The sequence below is a fragment of the Anopheles gambiae genome, chromosome 3 (genome assembly GCF_943734735.2).
Source record: "Anopheles gambiae chromosome 3, idAnoGambNW_F1_1, whole genome shotgun sequence".
In the NCBI taxonomy this organism is placed as follows: Eukaryota; Metazoa; Arthropoda; class Insecta; order Diptera; family Culicidae; genus Anopheles; species Anopheles gambiae.
In genome coordinates this window covers 7,748,079-7,770,427 of record NC_064602.1, presented here as the reverse complement: position 1 = coordinate 7,770,427, position 22,349 = coordinate 7,748,079, and the positions used below count along the sequence as shown (strand labels likewise).

Genomic DNA, 22,349 nt, shown 5'->3' with positions numbered 1-22,349 from the left:
ATTAATGATAAAGATTGCAGGAAGGGTGTTGTATCCCGCCTTTTTTGCTTGCTTGCTTCAAACTCCCCTTTGCTACATGTCCGAGTACGTCAAGCGATCGCTCTGTTACTGCACATTCATTACTCTGGGACGAAACAAGTACATGTCGAGCGTGTCCTGGGGGTTGCTGTCACTGGCTCAGGTGCCAAGGTACCAAGCTACAACAAATTGAACAAAGTTTTGGGGGGTACACTTCCCGGACGAACTGACATAGAGCGCAGCAAGTGCACGGTGTGTACAACCGGTGCTACATACTAGCGCCACCGGGGGAGTGATGAAATGTTGCCCCGAGCGATAAGATTCTGATGGAAACAATGTTCCCGATGTGCCTGTGATGTTCACGATTGCTTTTCGTTGTGTGTGCTGCCACGGTGGTTGTTTGAGAGATGGTGATGTCGGATGCTTACGTAAAGGTTACGCGTTACCAATCGCTTGTTTTTTGTTGCTTTGTTCTCTGCAAGTACCACCGCTTGTTCGATCTCTATTGAGCAAGATGTGGCAGCGAAGATAGTGTATTTAAGAAACCGAACTGCATGGTTCTATGGAGCAGCGCCGAACGAGCTTTTGGGTCATCAAGCAAGGTGTCACTCTCGGAGCCGGAACTTGTTTCTGCTTTAATCGTGACCACAGATGTGAGGCGGGCGAGCTTCATTTATCAAAACCGGTCATTTGTCAACGGGTCGTTAAGCGATCGGAATAAATTCCGATAAACGATGATAGTAACACACTGATCCAGTTTCGGAGCTGCCTATCTAATGATCCATACCAAACTCGTTTGACCGGATCCAACCGATGGTGGTGTGCTGATGAATAGTGCATTGAAAGTTCAAGCTTGTGTGATAATGTTTGGGTAATTCCCCCCCTGGAACACTTAGCACAACTTGATGAAGGCAGAACGCTCTATCGGCTTTAAGCAAGGAGGAGGAGATACTTGAAGAGACTGAATAAATCTCATTCTGGAAATCGCTCAAAGCCACACATCATGCCTGCTGATGCCTGTCTGCTACCGGAGCTCAAAATTATGCTGATGTAATGCTGGATTAACAAACAAAGTTTGCAGACATCATCTCCGGTACCTGGGTGCAATGTGCTGTAAGTATTGGAAACTCGAACGAGAAGCGGAACGAGACTAATGCTGCTGCCTCATCGAGCCAATTCGTCGAGCTAATGTTCTAATGGAACCGATCATTTGGAATAAGAACACAAGGTGAACGTGTCGTCTGTAGCACTTCCCATAGAAACACTTTTTGTAATCGTTTTTGAACGGATTCGTCTACAATATCAGTCAATCTTGCAGGAAAAATCAGATTCTTTCGCTGTATTTCCGTAAACCACATTCCGCGGTATAAATCTCTAACTCGATTCCGGCAACGTCTAGACTGAACGCGCAGCACACAAAATTGGATGCGAAAAGTAGGGAATCATATTTGAATGCCCAAACAGCGCTGCTGGGGGGGCGTACGAGATGATAAGACAGTAGGCCAACACACCCGAACGCAGCCGCCGGAATCGCAAAACATCCCCTTGGAGCGATTCTCATAATTTCAATTTCAATTCGTTCTCGTCGTTACCCTTCAGACCGACCGGTCAGCTACCTCCAGCAAAGCGCTGGCGAGGGAGCGAGCGCGCAACCAGCGCGCTTCTTTCCGGTCGGCTGCGTAGAGAGGTTTCTCGGATATATCTTCAAACGCTGCTCTCAGAGCCCCGTGTAGAGTCACCCCTATCATAGAGTCACGCTTTGGCGAGGGGGGCATTCCGTGCCAGTTGTCGATTACCGTCGCTCTATCGCACACTGCCGGCCGCTCTAAGGCTTGTTCGGCCATCAGCAAGGAATTGCGTTGTAATGTATATTCTTCTCTCTCTCTTCATTGGCTTGCTCTACCTCATTCCCCCGCTCTTGCCAACGCTGTCGGCTTTACGTTCTGGTTTGTTTCGGGGCGTGATTGCAGGGCGTTCAGGCTATAAAATTCAAATGCGAAATAATTTGCACGCATATAAATTTCATGATCACTGGGCGGGGACAATACAAACGCAACCGACGGCTTCTTCTGGTCGAGAGGCCGATATTTCTAGACCAAGCGAAATACTTGCCGACGTCGTCGCCTCCAGCCTCCATTGGCAAGTGATGAGATTTGGATGGTTTCGAAAGAAAAGCTGGCACAAAAACTAGCCCGAACAGATATGTTTTAGTTTCCAGGCTTCAGCCGCAGATGTCTCTCTTTGTTGTTGAGAGACGGCGTATTTTCGCTTTGAAATCATGACGCGCGCGTGTGTGGTGTCGATCGGTCTCTGAACCGTAGAGCGAAAGATGCTGTGTGGTGGTGGTGGCGAGGACCTAGCCCCTCGGGTGTCTTTTGTGTCAGAATCATCTAATTTGCGTCTCACGTGCCAATGATTGAAATTTGCCCATCGGCAAAAAAGCAGCCGGCAAGCGAACATCATAACAAGCATAATTGTTTCCATAGTTTAGCCGGGTGTTGAGGGGAGGGAAGCGGACCTAGGGTTTCGGGAGGGCGTAGCTTAGACGAAACCGCCATATCTCGTACTCGGTTGAGCTTCGCGCTTGTGGCCAAATATGGCCAGATCCTACACACACACATACATATTGTTCGAACCAGGCTGTGTTCGAAGTCAAAGTTTTTCGCCCCGGGATGTGTTTTCTTTTGGTGAGAAGCTGGAGCGCGGTAAAGGTTGTGCTATCGAAACACTTTAATTAGCGAGCCCGTTGGTGGCGGCTGTAGTGGGGTTTTGTAATGATAGTTTTAGGCAGTCGACGCCGCCAAGTCATGCCAGGCGACGCGTTGCGAAATATAGGAAATATATTTAATATTTTAATGAGACCATAAATGAAGCTGCTTGTGTTGGCAGAAGTGAGAGCTAATTGGTTAATGGATAATTTATTCGCGACGTATCAGCTGTCTCGAGTGTGGATAAGCGTTTTTTTCCAAAAAAGAGCATCTTCATAATGTCTAGTGACGTAAAGGGCACTAGGAAAATACAACATCTTGCAGTATGAAAGTACAATTGCTTCGTCTCAGAAAACTCGCTTATTAAGTCCATTAATAACGTTTAATGTTTTACCTTTTCTGAAATACTGAGCATTCGTCGGAACTAAGGCTATTCTCCTTTTATAATTGATCTTAAGTATTTAAGAATCCTTTTTTCAGGGATAAAGTTTACCTTCAAAATTTCGCTGTTTAATTGACTCTCATTCTTCAAAGCTCTTTTATAAGCTTTTTTCGCCAAAACTTTTCTATCGAAACCTTTCTGCTGCTTTTCTGACGGAAGCTGTGGGTTATGTGCATTCTTCATCATCATTTATCATTCGCCATTTTGTCACGCAATCTTTTCGTTGTGCGAGAGGGGGGGGAGGGGGGGTGTACATTTAGGAGTCGCTTAACAGCATTGGAAGGTCGGCAATAAGCGAATAGAGAAAAATCTCTCATTATTCATATTTGTTCAAACCTCATCTTATGCTCATTTTGCGCTCTTCTCAGCCTTCATCTGATCAGTGAAGCGATCATCGGCGACTTCCCATCGACATCATCATCATCAACCTTTACCATCTTCATCCTCTCACCACTACTACTGTGTGTTGTGTTTTTGTGTGCTAGTGGTAGTACTCATCCTGTTCCTACCGAAACTACCCCGGGTGATGGATGGTGGTAGCGGGATAGCAAGTAAGCTCGTTTCGTAAGTTCTCTGTCACTAGGTAACAGTGGACAAACATCTAGTGCATGTGTACCTATTGTAAGGCGGGCGTCAAAGCTCACCGAAGCAAACAGCAGCTAGTAAAGTTCTACATTTCCCTCTATTTTTCGGACCACTCCATTCAAAACCACTCGGCGGCGCCCTCTCCTATGGACGTGTGCTGTGCCCAACCCACCTCCACCTCACTACTACTTCTATCGCTTCCGGTTCCTATCCTTTTACGGCATGTATGTGTGTGTGTGTGTGCGTTTGGCAATCAAACAAACCAATATCTGTTGGCGCTGTGTAGGTGCGTGGAGCACAAAGAGCTTAATCTGAAGCATGATCCTCTCTGGTGCCGGCAGAAGACTACCACCGAGCCCCACTGGATGGGCTGTTGCAAGGAAGACTTTTGCAATCTGGAGATCGTGTTTAGCTACCTGACGCCAGGTGAGCATGGGGCAGAAGGTTTCCGTACTCCTCTCCCTTCTCTCTTTACCTCTATGGGTTGTTTTGTTGGTGGAATTGTGTGCCCATGTGATGTCCAACCTTTGGAGTGCGGGGGTTTTTTGTTGTTGGTACTTTTAAGAAGCTACATATAACATTCTACCACGTGTCCAGTATGTGCGTGCGTCCTTATATCTCTTTCTTTCTGCCTCTCAGTGTGTGGTTTACTGTTCATCTGAAAGAATATACATCCTGGTTTGGTTAGGTGAACGTGTTCTGTCAAAACATCATTCTACAAGATTTCGGGACACGTGCTGTTGTGTGTGGGTTTAAGTCATCATCCGCATCCTGGTAATGTCCAACTATTGCAAACCATACTAGTAGAGGTACTTCCCTGTCATACGGGTATATTAGTTGTGTATCGTTTTGTGTGTGTGCGTATGTTTGTGTGTGTATGTATGTGTTTGTGTGTGTTGTGGGGAGAAGTGTCACAATTAATTCATGCCCGAAGCTTGGTTAGCTTCATTAATGCTATTCAACAAACACAAAATGCGTCACTTAATCATACTCGGGGATCCTTCGTCATAATCTTCAGGAGTGTGCGGTGGCGTGCTGTAACTACCATACTCCCACGGTGCGCCAGCATTCCAAGAATTAACCATCAAACAAGGCTCGAAATGAGATCCATCCATTTCCATCTTTGATAAACCTCTCCCCGCCATGGGCAGCTGAAGAGAAGGGGAAAGGTCCTCGCCATCCTGTGGGAAATCAATTCCACGGAATTTCTGCCCAACAACTTACAAACAATGCGCTATAAATCCATAAACCGTCAACCGTGTTAGTCACCTTCATCAACTAGATAAATATCGTCGGTTGTGACTGTGTGCTGTGTGTTGCCCCCTGGCTCCTAGGTGGTGGTGTTGGGTGGCGGTGATGGCTGTGCTGTACGATTTCCTCTACCTCCTTTCGGAACAGTTGTGTATTAATATTGGAAGGTATCTCCCGCTGTGGCCACACGCGGTATCGAGTCCTCTGGGCAAAACGGCAATCGTCATCGTCGTCATCCTTCCTTCCAGCACACGGCGATGGGGGTGGTTGCTATTTTCCCGCTGCTTCGCATTTGCGTGCGGATTTAGCTTTGTGCCCTTCCAGGAACGCAGGACAAAGGTTTGGGTCGCTATGGAGGTTTGGCCATATTTAGTTGCGGTAGTCTCTTGGGGTAATCCGGAACGGGTCTTTGTTGTTGTTTAGGCGGCTGCTGGTTCAAAAATAGCGCCCGCGCGCGCTGACTTGTGCCTTTTTACTGTGACAACTTCAACATTGGACAGGAACACGGTGGTCATAAAGTGGTATCTAGTTTGAAGGTGGTCATCAATTTGATGCAGCTAACCCGTTCGTCTATGGCAATGCTTTATTTGCATTGGAATCTCAAGACAGAGGATGAAATCAGTTTGCAGTAATCTATTAGCGGGTGCTATCTGATCGTTATTGTTTGCAGTTGTTTTAATCATTCATTTTTCCCGAAGCAGCACCGCGCCACACATGTTTTGATTGCATGTAACACGAAATGTTCGATGTAGACAAATAATTTTTCCTGTTCCGAATTCTACCAAAGAAGAACAGACGGTGCGCAGACCCATGTTTCATCGTTTACCAGTTTCGTCGGACGGACAGACGGACGGACTCTGTGTGCTGTGTATGTAGAGTGCCTGACCGCATACAATATTTTATCGAGTTTACGAGCTTGCCGAAAATCAGCTTCCTTGTGTGGTTGTGTTTTATTTTCTGCGTTTGTAGCTGTGCGTGTGTGTGTGTGCTGGAAATCCGTTTGTTTGTTATTTATCGATACATTTGTGTTACACGGGAAAGTAATCATTTATCTGAAGGTGCTTCATTGGAAGCGAAAGCATATTTGGAGAAAGGTGGAGAAAACTCAGTTTGGGAGTAAAATAATGGTAAAACGGTGAACGACATTTTGTGTTGCGAGCAAAAACTAATGGCTTTCGTGAGTAGTGCTGCTGTTCGTAGGGTGTCGAGAAGCACGATATAGTTTGCAAATGAATGAGCATTTATGTTTCAGGGGAAAAAAGGTACAATAATATAGCAGTAGAACAATCGCAGAACCACGGCTCTTTGTGGTGGTAGCCTCATTTTCTAGGTATTAATTCCTTTAACCAGTGTAATGTATTCAACGGAAATAAGCTTAAAATCATAATTAGTTTTCCCTTTCTAAGCAGCATCAGTTAAAAAGCTTCATGATTAAAATGCACACTGAAGTTATAGCGTGATAAAGTACAGGATGATTATTATAGCACTTTATGGCATAATTTCACCACACACACAGAGAGTTGTTGCGATTGCATACCTTCAGGCGTGTTTTGCCCGTGACTATCGCTTTCTTTTTGTGGTTTCGACGCCTCGGCAGTCGCCAGTCTTTGTTTTTACGCGCCCCTCGGAATGAAACAGCACATTAAGTAACCAAGATTAGTGAATTGCGTTTATGGTCTGTGCTTTGCTGGCCTCCTTCCTCCCATTATTTCTTTGCATCGACTGGTTCCAGTTGTCCTAACTGATTCTGTTTGTGCCAGAATTGGAGTCACACAGTTTAGCATAAACCGAGCAATGGAAAGTTTGCCCCATAATCGTTAAGGCTAAACGCGCTTTTCTCGGAAGAGAAAAAGTGTCACACGCTTTGTGTGTGTGTGTGTACGCGTGTACGTTTGAGGAGCTTTAATGCCTTTGTTTTCCTTCGGTTTTGAATGGCGCCTGTTTCTCAATCTAACTTTGCTCGAAAAGAAGAACGCAACAAAAAAATAATTCGCGTAGCTGAAACGAGTGCCATTAGATGCCTGTTAAATGTGTTAGTGCATGCCCTCTTTTACCTTCGTTGTAGTGGTTTTGCGATTACGAACCACAAAGTGGCTAGAAGTTTTTTGTTTTGTTTCAGTCGTATCATTCAATGGTGGATAGGAATGCAATCTTCGGACAAACGCGTGTTCACACTTGGGAATATTTATGAAGTTCAATGGGACGTTAGGGGAGGCTCACATTCTACACTCTTCGTTGGACGGAGGCATATTTTGATGCTGATGTAAGCACACTTTAAGCGGTCTTTATCTCCCAGCTCAGGACCTCTGGGCGAAACGATTGGCCGATTGGACAGCTATTGGAAACCGTTTTCGGTGTCATACAGTTGGTGTGGAAAATGAAGGGAAATTTCCCATGTCTACACCAATTCCATTTGATTACTCTGTTAGGAATAGCTACAAATAGCTCTCCCCAAATCTTGATAAGATTTCAAGTCAGTCAGAATAATGTGAAGGTAGGCGAAGCTGTTTGTGGTGTCGCTCAACCCAAGCAAGTGTTTATACCCTGGTGGCTCAACGAGTGTCATGTTGCTGTTAGCGTATCATTTATCTTGCTTTTCCCACCGCACTGTTTGGTTGTGCCAAGAAGAAGCAACAGCAAAAAAACCCGGCATGTTCTCACATGAAAACCAAAACCCCGTCGGGGTCTCGTGGTGTAAGCCCCAAGCAGACATCAATCACAAGTCATCCAGTAGGAACAAACATACTGACATATGGACTTCCTTCGCCATGTGCGCTTTTTCTTGAGGTCTCTCTCGGCTGTGCAAGTCAACCGAGTGGTTGATTGTTTCTTGTGGAAAAATGTTCGGTACACCAGTGCGGATTGGTGCGCACACAATTATATGCCATCAGTGCCGGCGTGCTCTGGAGCACCAGGGATCTCTGAGCGGATAAGCGTGCTTATGAATCTGATGATGATTAATAGTAGTGTTGTGTGTGCGTCTCTGTGTGTTTATAGGCTCGTCTGGAAGACGCCGTACGGGGGCACACAGTAGTAGCAGTAATAGCAGCAACAGCAATAGTATTTCGTTCCGATTTTTGTCCAACTGTTTGACGAAATGAATAAATATGTACGAAAGCTCAAGCTCTCTCCTCATTGGCCTGTGTAATCGGATACATCAGCTTTCGGATGGCAAAAATCCATCTTCACCAAGAACGGTTTGCCGTTTAATGGAAAGGAAAACCTTTTGCCTAACTAGTAATAGTACAGTTGCTGTTTCTTGTTTTTTTTTGCCCAAAACACTACCGTCCCTAGATTGGGTCTAACAGCAAAAAAAGAAGAAAGGAAAATGAAAATGAAAACACTCTAACACATCTAAAATCGAACAAAGGCCACCGAAGGAAAAAAAAAACTGGCAAACTAATTCTGACCTCTGCTCGAATATGCTAATGAGGCTTACGAAACTAATAGTCTGCTCACAAGAAAAGCACTTCATTTCCTTCCCCTTTTTGCCTCGGCCAGCGGGTGCGATGAGGAATTTGCCGCCCTCGTCCTTGTCCTTTGCCCTTCCGGAGGGTTTAGGTTTAGGTTAGAGGTAGGAAGCATAGCAACAGCCAAAAGAAGAAGAAAAAAAAAACGCTCCCATACCATCAACTCGGTGAAATCTCAGACGGTCATAAAGCTTACATCTTCATTCGACAAAGAGAAAAGGAAGGGAAAGGTAATTGACTGAAGCGTGGGACCTGGACCGCGGGGAGTGGTTAAGTGCGTGTGAGGAGTTTTTTTTTCCTATCGTTTTTTTCCACAGTAAAAAGTCGGAAAAATCAGCTAGAACAGCCGGAGCTAATAATGTTGTTGATGAAACAATGCGGTACAATTCTTCTTTGCGGTACAGTTCTGTTATGGAGAAGTATTGACAGAAGTGTTTAGTTTTCTTTGGTTTACTTTACTTACTTTGTTCCTTTTTTGTGTGTAAAGTAGTGACAATTGCTTTGAAAGTTTGCCTTCTTTTGCTTTTACTCTTTCGTTTTTAGCTTTCATGTACTAAGCTTCCTTTTGTCTTCAAAGCTTACAATTGTGTTATTCTCTTTGAATTTTCTTTTACGAAATCTTTTTTGCTAACCCTTTTCACTACGCTTTCAAAGTTCCATCTTATTGTTCTTTTGTAGTCTTAGTTTTTGTTTATTTTCCTCTTTATACTTTTATAACTTTCGCTTATGCTTTTGCTCTTCTGAAGCTGTACTTTAAGCAATAGCCCATTGTTTATTACTCCTACCACTACTTGGCTTTTGTTGCTTGTTTTGCAGGAATCTTGTTACCATTTACTACACACTTTTATGCAAGTGCCCCTCACATTTTCTTTGCCTTACCGCACTACTGCCTTGTTGGTGCTGCTCGATTGGTTTATTTGCGCCATTTTGAAACGCGTTTGTTTGTGTGCGTGGTAGAAAAACGAAAAAAAGATAAAAAATAAATGAATAGAAAACTGTGTGTGTGTGCGCCTTCATAACAGGACGGAAAACAGAACACCAGAAATACAGCCACTTCTCACAGCGCCTAGGAAAAACCTTATGTTGTTTATGCACGCTTCGTTTTATTAGTTTATATGTGGCATGCTCGTTTTCCCCTCTCCTCTTTTTGCTTGCTTGCTTGCTCTTTCTATATCCAAAAGCGATACGACGATGTTAACTTTCCGGCTTGTTTTTTTTTCGTTTTTTGCTATGCCACACGGCATGCATGGTTATAAAAATAAGATGCTGAATAAATATTAAACCCACACCACCACCCATCCAACACTTTCGTTGGGAGGTTTCGGTGGGACGTTGGCTTCTTCTTGTTTTATTTCCTTTCAAGCCATAGCCGCCACAGATAATCGCTCTTCGGCTCGCTCACGCGTCGCTTTTCAGTATTCCTGTGCCGTGCAGTCAGAACGATTTTTCTCACTCTGCCGGCTTTTGCAAGGCTGGCAGGGACTCTCGGCCTTCGACCAGCCCAGGCCCTTCGCTCGGCAACTCGGTTGATAGTTTGGGAGCAAAAGGCTTACTCCATCCCTCAGCTAACGCGCCCTGACTATGCTCATAGCGAGCAAGGGTTTACTGCCAGTTCCGCTTTTGCCTATCGGAAGCGTCACCCACGACGCTTGTTTTTCGCATGACGAGACCCTCCTCGGCAGTGATGGGGTGAACATATTAGCATTTTTATTTTTAGTGATGGTAATAATATATTTTGTTGTTTTAAAGCTTCGTCCGCTGCGGGGGTTGGAAGGAGCGCACAAATCCATGAAGTATGATGAAACGTACCGCTTTTGCTGTAGAGAGCGAGGTGGAGCAAATTTCGCACCACACTGTACTCTACTGCTACGCACTATTTTCCTATTTTGCGGTAAAAAGTTATTTGTTTGTGTGTTCCGTATCCATCCAACCCTGTTCCATCGTATGTTTGGTGGAAAATTCAATTTTACAACCCACACTTTCTTAGAGCTTTTTGCCTTTTTTGTTGGGGGAAGCTTTGCATGGAAGGATTATGTGCTGTGATGGATGCAAACAACGTATTCTATCTGGCAGCATTTTTTGTTTGTTAAGGTTAACTGTGTGTGTGTAAGGCTTCAGCGGGCAAATGGTGCAATGTAGTTTGCAGAACGTTTGTGTTGCACAAAAAATGGGGAAAGCAATTTTCCACCCCAAGAAAAGTTCACTGTTTTCCATTATGTCTATCTTCTCCCTATCTGCTTTGGCCATTATTTTCTAGCTTAAAATTGGTTAGTTCTTTAAAAAAATCCCCAATGCTTCTTATGTCAGTCTGTGCTCCAATGCTGTATAGCTACTTACGCCTTGCTATTATCGGCTTATGCATGTTTTTTTTCCCCTCTTCATCTCTCTCTCTCTCCTAAATCTCGAAACTATCGCTTCAACTGCAACTGCATCCTTCTCCATGCTTGCGATCAGTAAGCCGCCCAGCGCTGCACTGTTTTGGGGGGGTAGCAAACGGGATGCAAAAGGGAAGTGTGAATGTGCATGAGTATGTGTGTGTGTGTGTGCGAGTATGTGTCACTAACTGTGTTGGGTGTATAATTTCGGTGATGGTGGTTATCGTCGTGTCCCGGCGTGTCATAGTCGTCCCCCTTGCGGGCCTGTTCGTCGTAAAAACACGTGAATAATACTAATCCGCTTGCTGGTTTTTTTGCCTGCCAGCTCTAGTCTGCCTTCACAGCGAAGGGAGAAAGGTTTAGTTTTTATTTTAACGCTTCACTAACTTCGAATAGGATTTGCACAACTTTTTACTCGCCCCTGTCGTTGTTTGCCTGCCTTGGTCTGTATGTATACGTGTGCCTTCTTTACGCTGCTTGCCTAACCGCTTGGTAATCTGCTTGCCTTTTCTATGTAGTTCTATGTTAGCTAGTCGGTGTGTGTGTGCTTGTGTGTGCCGGGTTTTTTTCTACCGTTGCAAAACTTGTATCTTTTGGAAACTCACTACGGCGGTGAGGGTGGTCATAATTTTACTAGCGCCATTCGCGCAATGAGGCTAGTGAAATTATGTGCAACACCTTACGATGATCGTGTGCACCCTTATCAGGCCGTGAACAGAAGCGGGGACAAGAAAATTAGATACAAGTTTTAGCTATTATTCTACGACTCCCCCCGCGCGTTGGCATAATAAGAGCGGAAAAGCTCCGTAAAATTTAAAACTAATTTTCTACTGCCGATTTCGTTTTTTTTATTTCCTTCAAACCTCCGGATGTAAAAAAAGTAGTACTTATGATTTGAACCACCATGAAGTTTGTCCATTTTCTAATAAAACTTTTTCCATTTCCTGCGCGCCATCGTCCTTTCGATTGCATTGATTGCATGTGACGGTTCCCCCCCAAACGCAGCCCAAAAAGAGGAATCGTACGGTCTGCGATGGATATTATTATTGACAATAGTGGCCGTAATGCTGCTCTTAGCACTGTTCGTTGGGGTGCTCATGCTGGGCCGTCGCAAGCGCAACAGTGGCGCCCGGCAAATCCTGCCGGAGGACTCGCTGTGCGGTGCAAGCTATCCGATCCTGAACGGGCACACCACCATACAGGGGCTTATTGAGATGTCCACGTCGGGGTCCGGTTCTTGTAAGTATGGAGCACAATATGATGCAAGGGACATGCATTTAATCTTTGTTTTTTTTTTTTTTGTATTTGTTCCACAGCTGGACTACCTTTGCTTGTGCAGCGCTCGATCGCACGTCAAATACAGCTGGTGGACGTGATCGGCAAGGGACGCTTCGGTGAGGTGTGGCGCGGCAGGTGGCGCGGCGAGAATGTGGCCGTGAAGATATTCTCCAGCCGCGAGGAGTGCTCGTGGTCCCGGGAGGCCGAAATCTATCAAACGATTATGCTGCGTCACGAGAACATTCTCGGCTTTATTGCTGCTGATAATAAGGGTGAGATTGTGTGTCGGGTTTTGCGATGGCACAACACTAATTGTGATCCAATTTTCAGATAACGGCACCTGGACGCAGCTCTGGCTGGTGACGGATTATCACGAGAATGGGTCGCTGTTCGATTTTCTCACTGCCCGCTGCGTCGATCCGGACACGATGCTCGAGATGGCGTTCTCGATAGCGACCGGGCTGGCCCATCTGCACATGGACATTGTCGGTACGCGCGGCAAGCCCGCGATCGCTCACCGGGACCTCAAGTCGAAGAACATACTGGTGAAGTCGAACCTGACGTGCTGCATCGGCGACCTGGGGCTGGCGGTGCGTCACATCGTCGCGACCGACACGGTCGACCAGCCGTCGACGCATCGCGTCGGCACCAAGCGCTACATGGCCCCGGAGGTGCTGGATGAGACGATCAACGTGTCGCAGTTCGATTCGTTCAAGCGGGCGGATGTGTACGCGCTCGGGCTGGTGCTGTGGGAGATTGCGCGGCGGTGTAACGTCGACGGGGTCTACGACGAGTATCAGATGCCTTTCTACGACGTGGTACAGCCCGATCCCACCATCGAGGAGATGCGAAAGGTGCGTCTGGTGGCGTGGCGTGGCATGCGTGTGACTGGTGCGATGTGCAACTACCTGTAACACCTGTTTGTTTCCTTCTTTTCCTTCACCCTAACAGGTAGTCTGCGTGGACCAGCATCGTCCCAGCATACCGAGCCGCTGGATTGCCTGCGACACGCTGCACGCAATCTCGAAGGTGATGAAGGAATGCTGGTATCAGCATCCGGCCGCCCGGCTGTCATCCCTCAGGATCAAGAAAACGTTGGCGAATCTGCGCTAAGCGTGTGCTGCCTGTGCACCATTCTATCGATCTCCTGTACACCACAGATGATGACCGTCGGCGATGGGAAGACAGGAAAAGCAGCGCGCACTGTTTTTAACGTACTATTTAACATTTATACCGTACGCTCCCTCTCTCTCTCTGGCGTGCGGTAGATAAGCAAATGGGAATCGAAAAACAGAAACGAATTTGTGTGTGTGTGCGCTCGTGTGTGTAAAGCTTCATCGCAACAGGTGAAGATGGGAACTGATAGCAGAGAGTGAAAACAGAGAGAGAGAGAGAGAGAAACAACAAACACACACACACAGCTAAGCTAACTATAAAAAAACCCATTTTAATCGTAAGACCTTTTAGATGGATAAGGATTGGAGAGGAAAAAGGGAAGCCGTGTGTGTGGTATATGTTTGATATAGTGCGTAAGATGAGCAAAACATATAAAACGATGGAATGAGTGGGATTTGCGTGTATGAAAAAGGATGAAACCCTGCGTGAACGTGAGAGTGTCAAGCGCGAGTACTGAGGAGGCATATTGCCCTATTATATATATAAACACATACACACACACACTCCTAGCAGTGAAAGTACGCCAGAAGCGTACATACTGTCGTGTGGCGTCACCATGTTTGAGTTGTGTATAGCAGTTTGGTTTCCAGCGTGAAGCATTTCGGGACTTTTGTACAGGAAAGTACGTATTCGGAGTGAACAGTTTCGTTTCCATCAAATGCACTACCGGGCAGAGCACGGCGTTGAACAGACTAGAGCAAACAAAGACTAGAAACATATCCACTTTTCGGTTTTTACAAAGCAACAACCCGGTCAACCATCAAAATTGAAAGCAAAACAACACTGAAATAGTCGCGAACGGGAGGGTAAACTCCTTGCAAATAACAGTTAAAGTTTTGCACCACCTCCAGAACAACGTGAACGAACACACACACAAACCACAGGATAACAAGTTAACGAATCATAGTGCGTACAGTAACACGACATACAGTGGAACACGCAGAAACAAAACGGCCAATTAACTAGTGCAACCGCTACAAGGAATATTGAACAAAGCAAAAATAACGAAGCAAAAAAAAAAAACAACAAACTTCAATACCTCCAGTTTTATTTAGCAGCAAATATAGCTACATCAGAAACGAGAACGAGACGAAAAACAGGATACGGGCGAGACCGACTAGTGATGATGATGATGATTATGTGTACAGTACGAACATGTAGATCATAACGTATTGCTCTAACGGGCAGTAGGTAGTGTTTGTAGGTTTAGCATTTTGTTTAGCAACGATACATTTACGTAAGAAGTAAGCCGCATTTGAACACAGTTTCCAGTGCAACCCCAAAAAGCTAACGATGAAAGCTTCTCCGTTTGTGATTTGTCTGTGTATGTATTGACTTTTTCTTTCGATATTTCGGTTTTGCTAATGATTTGTCGAAAGCGTACGCCAGCATATTGAACCCTGGAACCGGTGGATGCACCGTGGTTGTTTGGACTGTTGTGTTTCCCATTTGACACAGATACCTGTTTGTACAGAACGTGTTTTGCCATTCTTGCAAAGAATTGAAGGAGAGAAAAAAGAGAAAGGAAAAAGAAAGAACCCCATTGACACGTGAAACGGAAACGGAAAGATACAAAACTCTTACAAAAGTCTACAAATCTAAACAAAACTGGAACATTACCTGTATCGATTGCTTCCACAGAACATACATAAATACATAACTACATAACAGACAACAAAACGAAAGAAGAGAATGAGAGAGAGAGAGAGAGGAAAGTGTGCACAATACAAATAGAAGAAGAAAAAGACAAGTAAAAACCCCTAATTATGCAATATATATAGAAAACATCCTTTAGGAAAGGTACTTTAGATTACAAAAGATGTAAAACAAATGATGCAAATTATAAAAAAAGCAAACAAACTGAAGTGTTAAAATACAAACACACACACAGGAAGAACACATGTGAGATGTGTGACATACAATGAAATCTGCTCAGATGCCCGATAAGTTCAGCTATAGCCGCCAGCGCTCTTTTTCTGTGAGTGAGGCGGCTGTACAAATAGAAACGTTCATCTAGAAGAAAAAAAAAAACGCAACATGATACTGCCGTGCATGAAAACGCAAAAATAATAACCAAAATCCATAAGCACACTACACGACACACACACACACGTACGTATGAGATTAAAGAAGAATGCTGCTGATGGCGAACCCCGTAGGGGGCACACAAATCTTGTCAAAGATTGTCAGCGGTCGGTCAGTGCATTCTTTCACCCTCCCCGCATTCCGTTCAGGTGATTCAGTTCAAACTATAAAATAGATAAGTATGTAGGGTAATCCTCGTGCTCAGACTGTGCGGTAGTAACAGGACGATCGAACGCTCCGCTTTTTCCCCCCAAAAGAAGTAACCTCAAATGCCCCTGACACTACTTAATACGACTATGGACGGCTGCATTGAGTGTGAGGCAGGGCGGCGAAAGCCGAAAGCGAAATGGGTAGAACATGAACAATCAAACCGTTTGCCAAACATTCTTCCAGAACAACAACGTGAACCCTCCCGATCCACAAACACACACACAACCACACAATCCACAATCAACTCCTGCCACAACCCTAAACAGAGGTAGTTAGGACTCGGGCGTCGGGAGTGGTTTGAGTGTGATTTTATTTTCCTGTTTAACGCTACACAACAGCTACTGAAGATGGCGCTGGAGAGAGATACACTAATAGAAGTAAGATGTGTCCCTTTAGTAAGAACAAAACAAAAGAATACAGCAAACAGTTTCAGTTGGATGTACATTTAAAAAAGGCAGCGAGTGAAAGCGATCTGTCGAACAGTCGGGGATGGCTGAACAGATTTTCGAAACGCAGATTTAAAACAGTCAGAGAAGGACGTAGAAAGGACACAGTTAAAGATAATGACGAGGAGGCACTACTGTTAACGTAAGAGAAGAGGACAGCGATCGTTAGTGAGTGGTAGAAGCGAATGGGGGTAATAATTGTTCCTTTCAAGGCACAGTAAAGCCAATCTACACAAACACACACACAGCTACTCGTATGATTCCATTAACTAAGAGGTTTAATTTGACCGGTTTACTACATGTTTACTAGTTGCACACCAACCTTACCCAACCCGACACACATAGCACAAGTAATTCCCTATTGTAAGGGAGAAAAGGTTTATTGTTAGTAGTTGGAGTAGCTTTTTATGTTTTCTACCATCTACACACACATACACACCAAATATGTTCGATAATAGCTCGCGTTAATCTCTGTAACAAAGCTTCCTGTCGTCCTGTCGGTAGTGCACACGAATCCTGGTCAGCCCGCTGCATGTTTGAAGCTACCTCCAGGCGTACGAAACAAAGGCGTACACTTAAAAAGGCTAAATTATTTAGGATGATCTTGTTGGTTTGTGCAATACAAAGATAGTTTGGACAATATGTTGGTTTTTTTTTAAAATTTCTTCTATTTTCTTGCTCTTTTAGATCATATTCTACACGTTTGATGAGTCATTATGGGTTACTTACTGGTTTTAACGTATTTATTCGAAATTTCTTATCATTATCCTCATTCTTTCTGTTACTTTTCCATGTTTGACCTGCGTTGATTTGCGTTGAGTGAAGCCTTACACCGATCGGTACAAAGCTGTAGTTCAAATAGATGTTGGTGTGTGATAGCAATATTCAACTGTTGAACAACTAGACGATTGAACAAACAAAAAAAAACAAGAAGCGAAGAAGAAGAAGAATGCGTGTGTTTTGTGAGTGTGCAGATGCTGACCAGGATATTAGCTATACACGGCACGGCCACGACATACAAATGCTCCTGTACAGTGAGTGCGCTGCCCGTTACAAACTCCCAAAAAGTTACACATTCTATACCGCGGATACACCTACACAACCAACCTCCAACAACTTACCAACACAACACAAACAAAACCAAAACCTGCAATAGTATTAGGTGTGATGCACACCGTCCTATATACCAATAGAGCAACCAGAGCAACTTCCAACACAATATTACCATATTAACTCTACAATACCACACCATTTTACCACACTCATACAAACGCCATAGCCAAACACACACACACACACATTCAATACAATAGAAGCAATAGTTGAAATGTTTATTTTGTATTCTGATTTCTTTTTGTACCAAGCAAAAGTGTGATCAATATTTCAATTTGTTTTTTTCATTTCCTATGCATTATTGTACTGTAGCTACTTCTCTGTGCGTACTAAACAATAGCTGGGGAAGGATTGTAGTACGTTATAAGTTTTTGTAACTTTATTTGATAGCTTTTAATTATCATCATACTTTAATTCCATTAAAAGGTTTATTTGCTTCTTGTACAATTGCGTTAACGTAAAGAAGAAAAGAAGCAGTAAACTCGTTCAATAGCAATAGTAAACGTCCTTGTCCATAGAAAAGAAAAGAAAAACAACGCCCTTACTGTGCACGTTTGTCTTGTAACATTTACAAGAATTCAAATGTATATTGTGAAGTACCTTTTCTTCTTATTCTTCTTCTTACCCCTTTTTGAATGCCACTCTTCAGTAATGCTCTTTGTACGCTGCTATTATCTGTTCTGTTACAAATGAGAATGAGCAAATGCAACAATGATGATGAAAGATGAAAATGGAGAAAAAGAGCGCAACACATAACAGACCTGATGTTCATTAAATGTTCTAAAACCGAGTGGTTCGTGTATTAAACAAAAGAAAACGTGAATGAAACGAGTGAAGCCGATTGAAGACAACAAAAACAGAATAAAAATGAATTTTCATATTGGATATAAAAGAAATAAAAGATAGAGAGAGAAACAGAAAGAGAAGAAAACAAAGCAGTTGGCAGGAATTGAGTTTGGAAGTTGGAAAACAAGATGAAACAAACTAATAAAAGCTGAAGTAAAAATACAACTAAAGAAAAGAAGAAACAAAATCAACACACAAACGCAGTTTATGGTAAAACAAATAGACAGTTGACCTCGGGGGGGTTTTCCCATTTCCCCTCCGTATCCCTTTCTCCCCCAGAGCATCTAAACCAGTGTTATAAAGCAAAAGAGAGCAAAGTCTACAAACAGAAGATTTAACTTAAACGTAAACAGGAGCAAACCACACCAGAAAAGAGTGGGCGGAAAAAGCAGAAAAGAAAAATAGTAAAGTGAAACAAGGGAGAAAGAGAAACGGCAGAGGAGGAAACAAATGAACTGGGGAAACAGTATAACAAACAAAGTTGTTCAAAGAGAGAAGAAAAGAAAGCAAGTAATGAAAAGTAATGTTAAAAGAGAAGAATGGAAAGTAAAAAAACACACACACACTAAACTATTTAACACATCGTTGCAGAGAGAGAGAGAGGGAGAGGGAGAGAGAGATGCAAGGAGGTTAAATACATTTTGCTAAAAACATAGAAGTTGCTAAGTAAGAGGCAAAGAAAAGAAAGAGAAAAGCTGTTGAAAAGAGAGAGAGAGAGAGAGAGAGAGTGGGGTTATAGAGCGAAGAAAGCTTCTCGTCAGTGTTTAACGTTTACTAATCACACACTACCTACGACCTACACCTTTGAATGTTTCCAAACACGATTAAAATGATGAGTGAGACGACGTTTTGGAACTCGGCAACGGAACGGAACGATGGAATGATCCTGTTTGCTCAAATGTGTGTATGTGTGTTCGCCACACTGCTGTGTAAGGAAAGAGGAGTAAGAGAGAGAGAAAGGAAGAGAAAATCACGTGCGCATTTCCCTCTACGTGTGCGGTCTTATTTCCAGTGAGACTAAAGTCCAAAAAACTTAAGTTGTTCCTCCTGCACCTCCAGCAATAGGAAGCGCAGTGTAAAGTAAAGTAGAGCCTAATAATCCAGCACACACCAGTAAATACCTCGAATAACAAGTGTACGGTGGTTCCCGTTTTCTTTGGTTTTTTGGTTTGCTTTTTGTTTCCCACTTGACCGTCGTGTCCCCAGTTAATAATAGTATACTTGAAGTCATTTTAAGTCCCTCCTCCTTCCCCTCGCTCCCCAGCAAACAAGGACACAGTACCTATCTCGCCCGTGTGTGCCATCGCGTGTATGCGTGTGTGTTAATACACACTGTAATAATAATACTGCAAAAAAACAAAAGGCCCCGCAAATGTAACGTAATTGAGAGAAAGAGAGAGAGAGAAATGGGAAGGCGCGCGCGCGCGTGTGTGTGTATGAGTTGGGATCGACACGATCGTTACGTTCCCTCGATCGTGTTTTTTTTGGGTTTAAAATACGATTGCGATAGTGTTTCTTAGTGTTAGTAGTACAGAGATAGCAGCACTATAAAGCGTGTACGTCACACATGTATAAGCAGAGAAAAGGGTTTTTGGGGTTGAACACACCCACCTGACCACATCCACACAGACACAAATCCTTATTCGATGTTGGGGTATGAGTTGTTGTCTCCAAATTGGGTTTAAATTTATGGATGTACAACCAAAACAGATCCACACACACACCCTGTAGAGGGAGGTAGCGATCGTGTAGTACACGTTAGGCTTCTACAAGTATGATAAATTACATGAACGTCGATTATAATTTTCTACCTCATTTATTTGATAATTAAAATACGTTCACAAATGACCCCGTTGCTCGATATGTAAGCGAAGGGGGCGCGCACGATGGGTTTAAGTTTTTGTTGGTTTTTTTTTTCTTCTTATTACCAAAAACCAAACAATACATCCACATACCTTTACTCATCTCTCACACACACACACACCATTATACATAGACTCATATCATTCATATATTGTGCGGTAGGTTGGTTAAGTTAGTAATTATTTTAAATTAAAAATTAAACTAGCGATTGCGATTAAATTTTCCTTGTAAAAACTGACAGCCAGTGTGTCAAAGAAAGATGAAACAAAATGAATCAAAATTGATGGATTTGGCTATGAAGTAATGAAAAAAAGGTGTAACAAAAACGCGTACAAAGTACGGAAGAAAGAAGTAACATTGAAGAGCAAAATTCCAACAAAAAAAACGAAAAACACTTGCTTAAGAAAAGCATAAAACAAAGTGATGAAATCAGCAAGCAAACAGCAAACAAAAATGAATAAATTAAAACAAATCGGCACTGAATGTGAACAGGAAAGATTGAAATTGCAACAACAAGAAAAGTAATAAAACACCGAACTAAAGCTAAGCTTTGGTGAAAAAATGAACTGGTTTTGGACTGCAAAAAGTAGTAGCTGCAAGCGAAATTAGCGTAGAAGGGAAGAGAGAAAAAGAGTGAAACAGTTTGGCTAAAAGTATGAAAACTGGAAAACTGTAAATCTGATAAATTGCTTTGTTTTGATTGCTCTTACTCTTGATTGTTGTATGAGAACAATACGATGTAAAAGAATAATCATATTGAATTATGTTTCTTGGTTTTTGACAAGCGATACCCCGGCTACTACGATGAGTGGTGGAGATTGTATTGTTGTATGTTTGCTGCACAGAAGCATCATTTATCTGCGCTGCTTTTTATTATTATTATTATTATTATAGCACTATCATTAACGCTTAAAAATCAACATTATAATTATGAAAATCATCATTATTAAAACTATTACGATGAACGAGACACATAATTATTGCATTACACTCGTACACTCGAACAGTTTTTATTGTGAAAAATTGCCCCTCAACTCACTAAACACGCATACACATACACACATATTATTCATGATTCATGATTATTCTAATTATTGTAATCCTATATTAAGGTGTGCGCGAGTGTATGCGGCGTGTGAATGAGAGATATGTGCGAAACAACAAACAAACAAACAAACAAACAAAGGCGAACATTATTCTCCATGCTAATGTGTTAAGAATAATTAAGAAAACAGAAAACACGTGCTAAAAGAGACGTGTATTTTGAAGGAATAATACGGGGAAAAGAAAGAAAGAGAGAGGGATAGAAATAAAGAGAAGAGAATAAAACCTACAGATTAATACAAAACCGAACTGTAATGCTAAAGATAAAGCAAAAAGAAAAAGAAAAAAGTAACACATAAAACATAATTGCAGAACGTTGAAATACAATTGGTGAAGAAAGAAAAGAAAAACCGATTGAGTTTGCAAAACTGATGCAACTAGGTTTGTGTACTGGATGACTATTTAGTATTGTTTATTTGTTCCTCTATCCCCTTCCCTCCCCCATTTCCCTCTTTAATCCTTTTCCTCTTCTCACCGAAAACAAAAAACACACACACATAACAAATAAAATAAGTAAAATGCTTACAGTAAAGCGGGAGGAAAAGCATGTAAAGAATAAGTAATAGTTAAGCAGCACATTTAGAACTAGACGGCAGGGTGGATGGACGATCGGACGGTAGATGAGAGAAAAGAGATAAATATTAACATTAACAAAAAACAAAAAAAAACTAGCGAGTAAGAAATTAAAGAAAACACAACCACATACACACATAAGTTAATGAAACACAGAAATGGGATAGGAAACGAAACAAACATTCAAGCTAAACATAACAAAGAAGAAACAGATAAACAGATACAAAAAAGAGAGAGAGAGAGATAGAGTAAGCCAACAAGGAAAAAGATAACAAACACACAGCAGTAAAAAAGATGCAAACACAAAAATACACAAAACAAAACACACAATGCATACATACAGAACAAACCCCCGAGATTTAAGAATAACGAAAGAGGATACAACAAGAAAAGTAGAAGCAGAAAGTAAAAACAACAACAGAAAAAGAAGAAGAAAACAAACAAAAAAACACACACACACACAAGAATGAAAAGAGAGAAAAACAAAAAACAAAAAACCGTGATCGATTATTGTCTTTTTTGTAACAAAAAATGATTAAAAAAATGTGGAACAACCAAGATGGCTTTTTGCCCCCGCCGGTTTTTGTGGTCTCTCTCTCTCTGTGTGCGCTTTGCAGAGTCCGAAAGAAGTGGGTTTTTATCTTACACAAACGGGAAAGAGGGAATGTTTGCTTGTGTTTGAGAAAGGCCCCTGTCTTATCTGGTTATTTGTTTATCGTACTGTTTGGGAAAGCAAATGCGAGATAAAAGATGGACTCTGGTTTCTATGGGGTCTGTTGGTTTTAGCGCACGGAAGCTGCTGAGCT

General features: G+C 42.7%; 1 protein-coding gene across 6 annotated transcripts in view; it reads left to right on the top strand.

The window, feature by feature from the left end:
- LOC1269085 (TGF-beta receptor type-1) overlaps nucleotides 1–22,101 on the top strand; it is an 85,408-nt gene extending 63,307 nt beyond the window's left edge. For 4 of the 6 annotated variants that reach the window (XM_061656216.1, XM_061656217.1, XM_061656220.1 and 1 more), the window contains exons 6-9: nucleotides 11,855–12,088; nucleotides 12,166–12,399; nucleotides 12,458–12,981; nucleotides 13,079–22,101. In XM_061656216.1, coding sequence (XP_061512200.1) covers nucleotides 11,855–12,088; nucleotides 12,166–12,399; nucleotides 12,458–12,981; nucleotides 13,079–13,240 — 1,154 coding nt within the window. In that variant the 3' untranslated portion in view covers nucleotides 13,241–22,101. Of the gene's footprint in view, nucleotides 1–4,039; nucleotides 4,180–11,854; nucleotides 12,089–12,165; nucleotides 12,400–12,457; nucleotides 12,982–13,078 lie in introns of all 6 variants that reach the window. The other 2 variants (XM_061656221.1, XM_061656222.1) reach the window with 1 other exon arrangement.
- The last annotated feature ends 248 nt before the right edge of the window (nucleotides 22,102–22,349 follow it).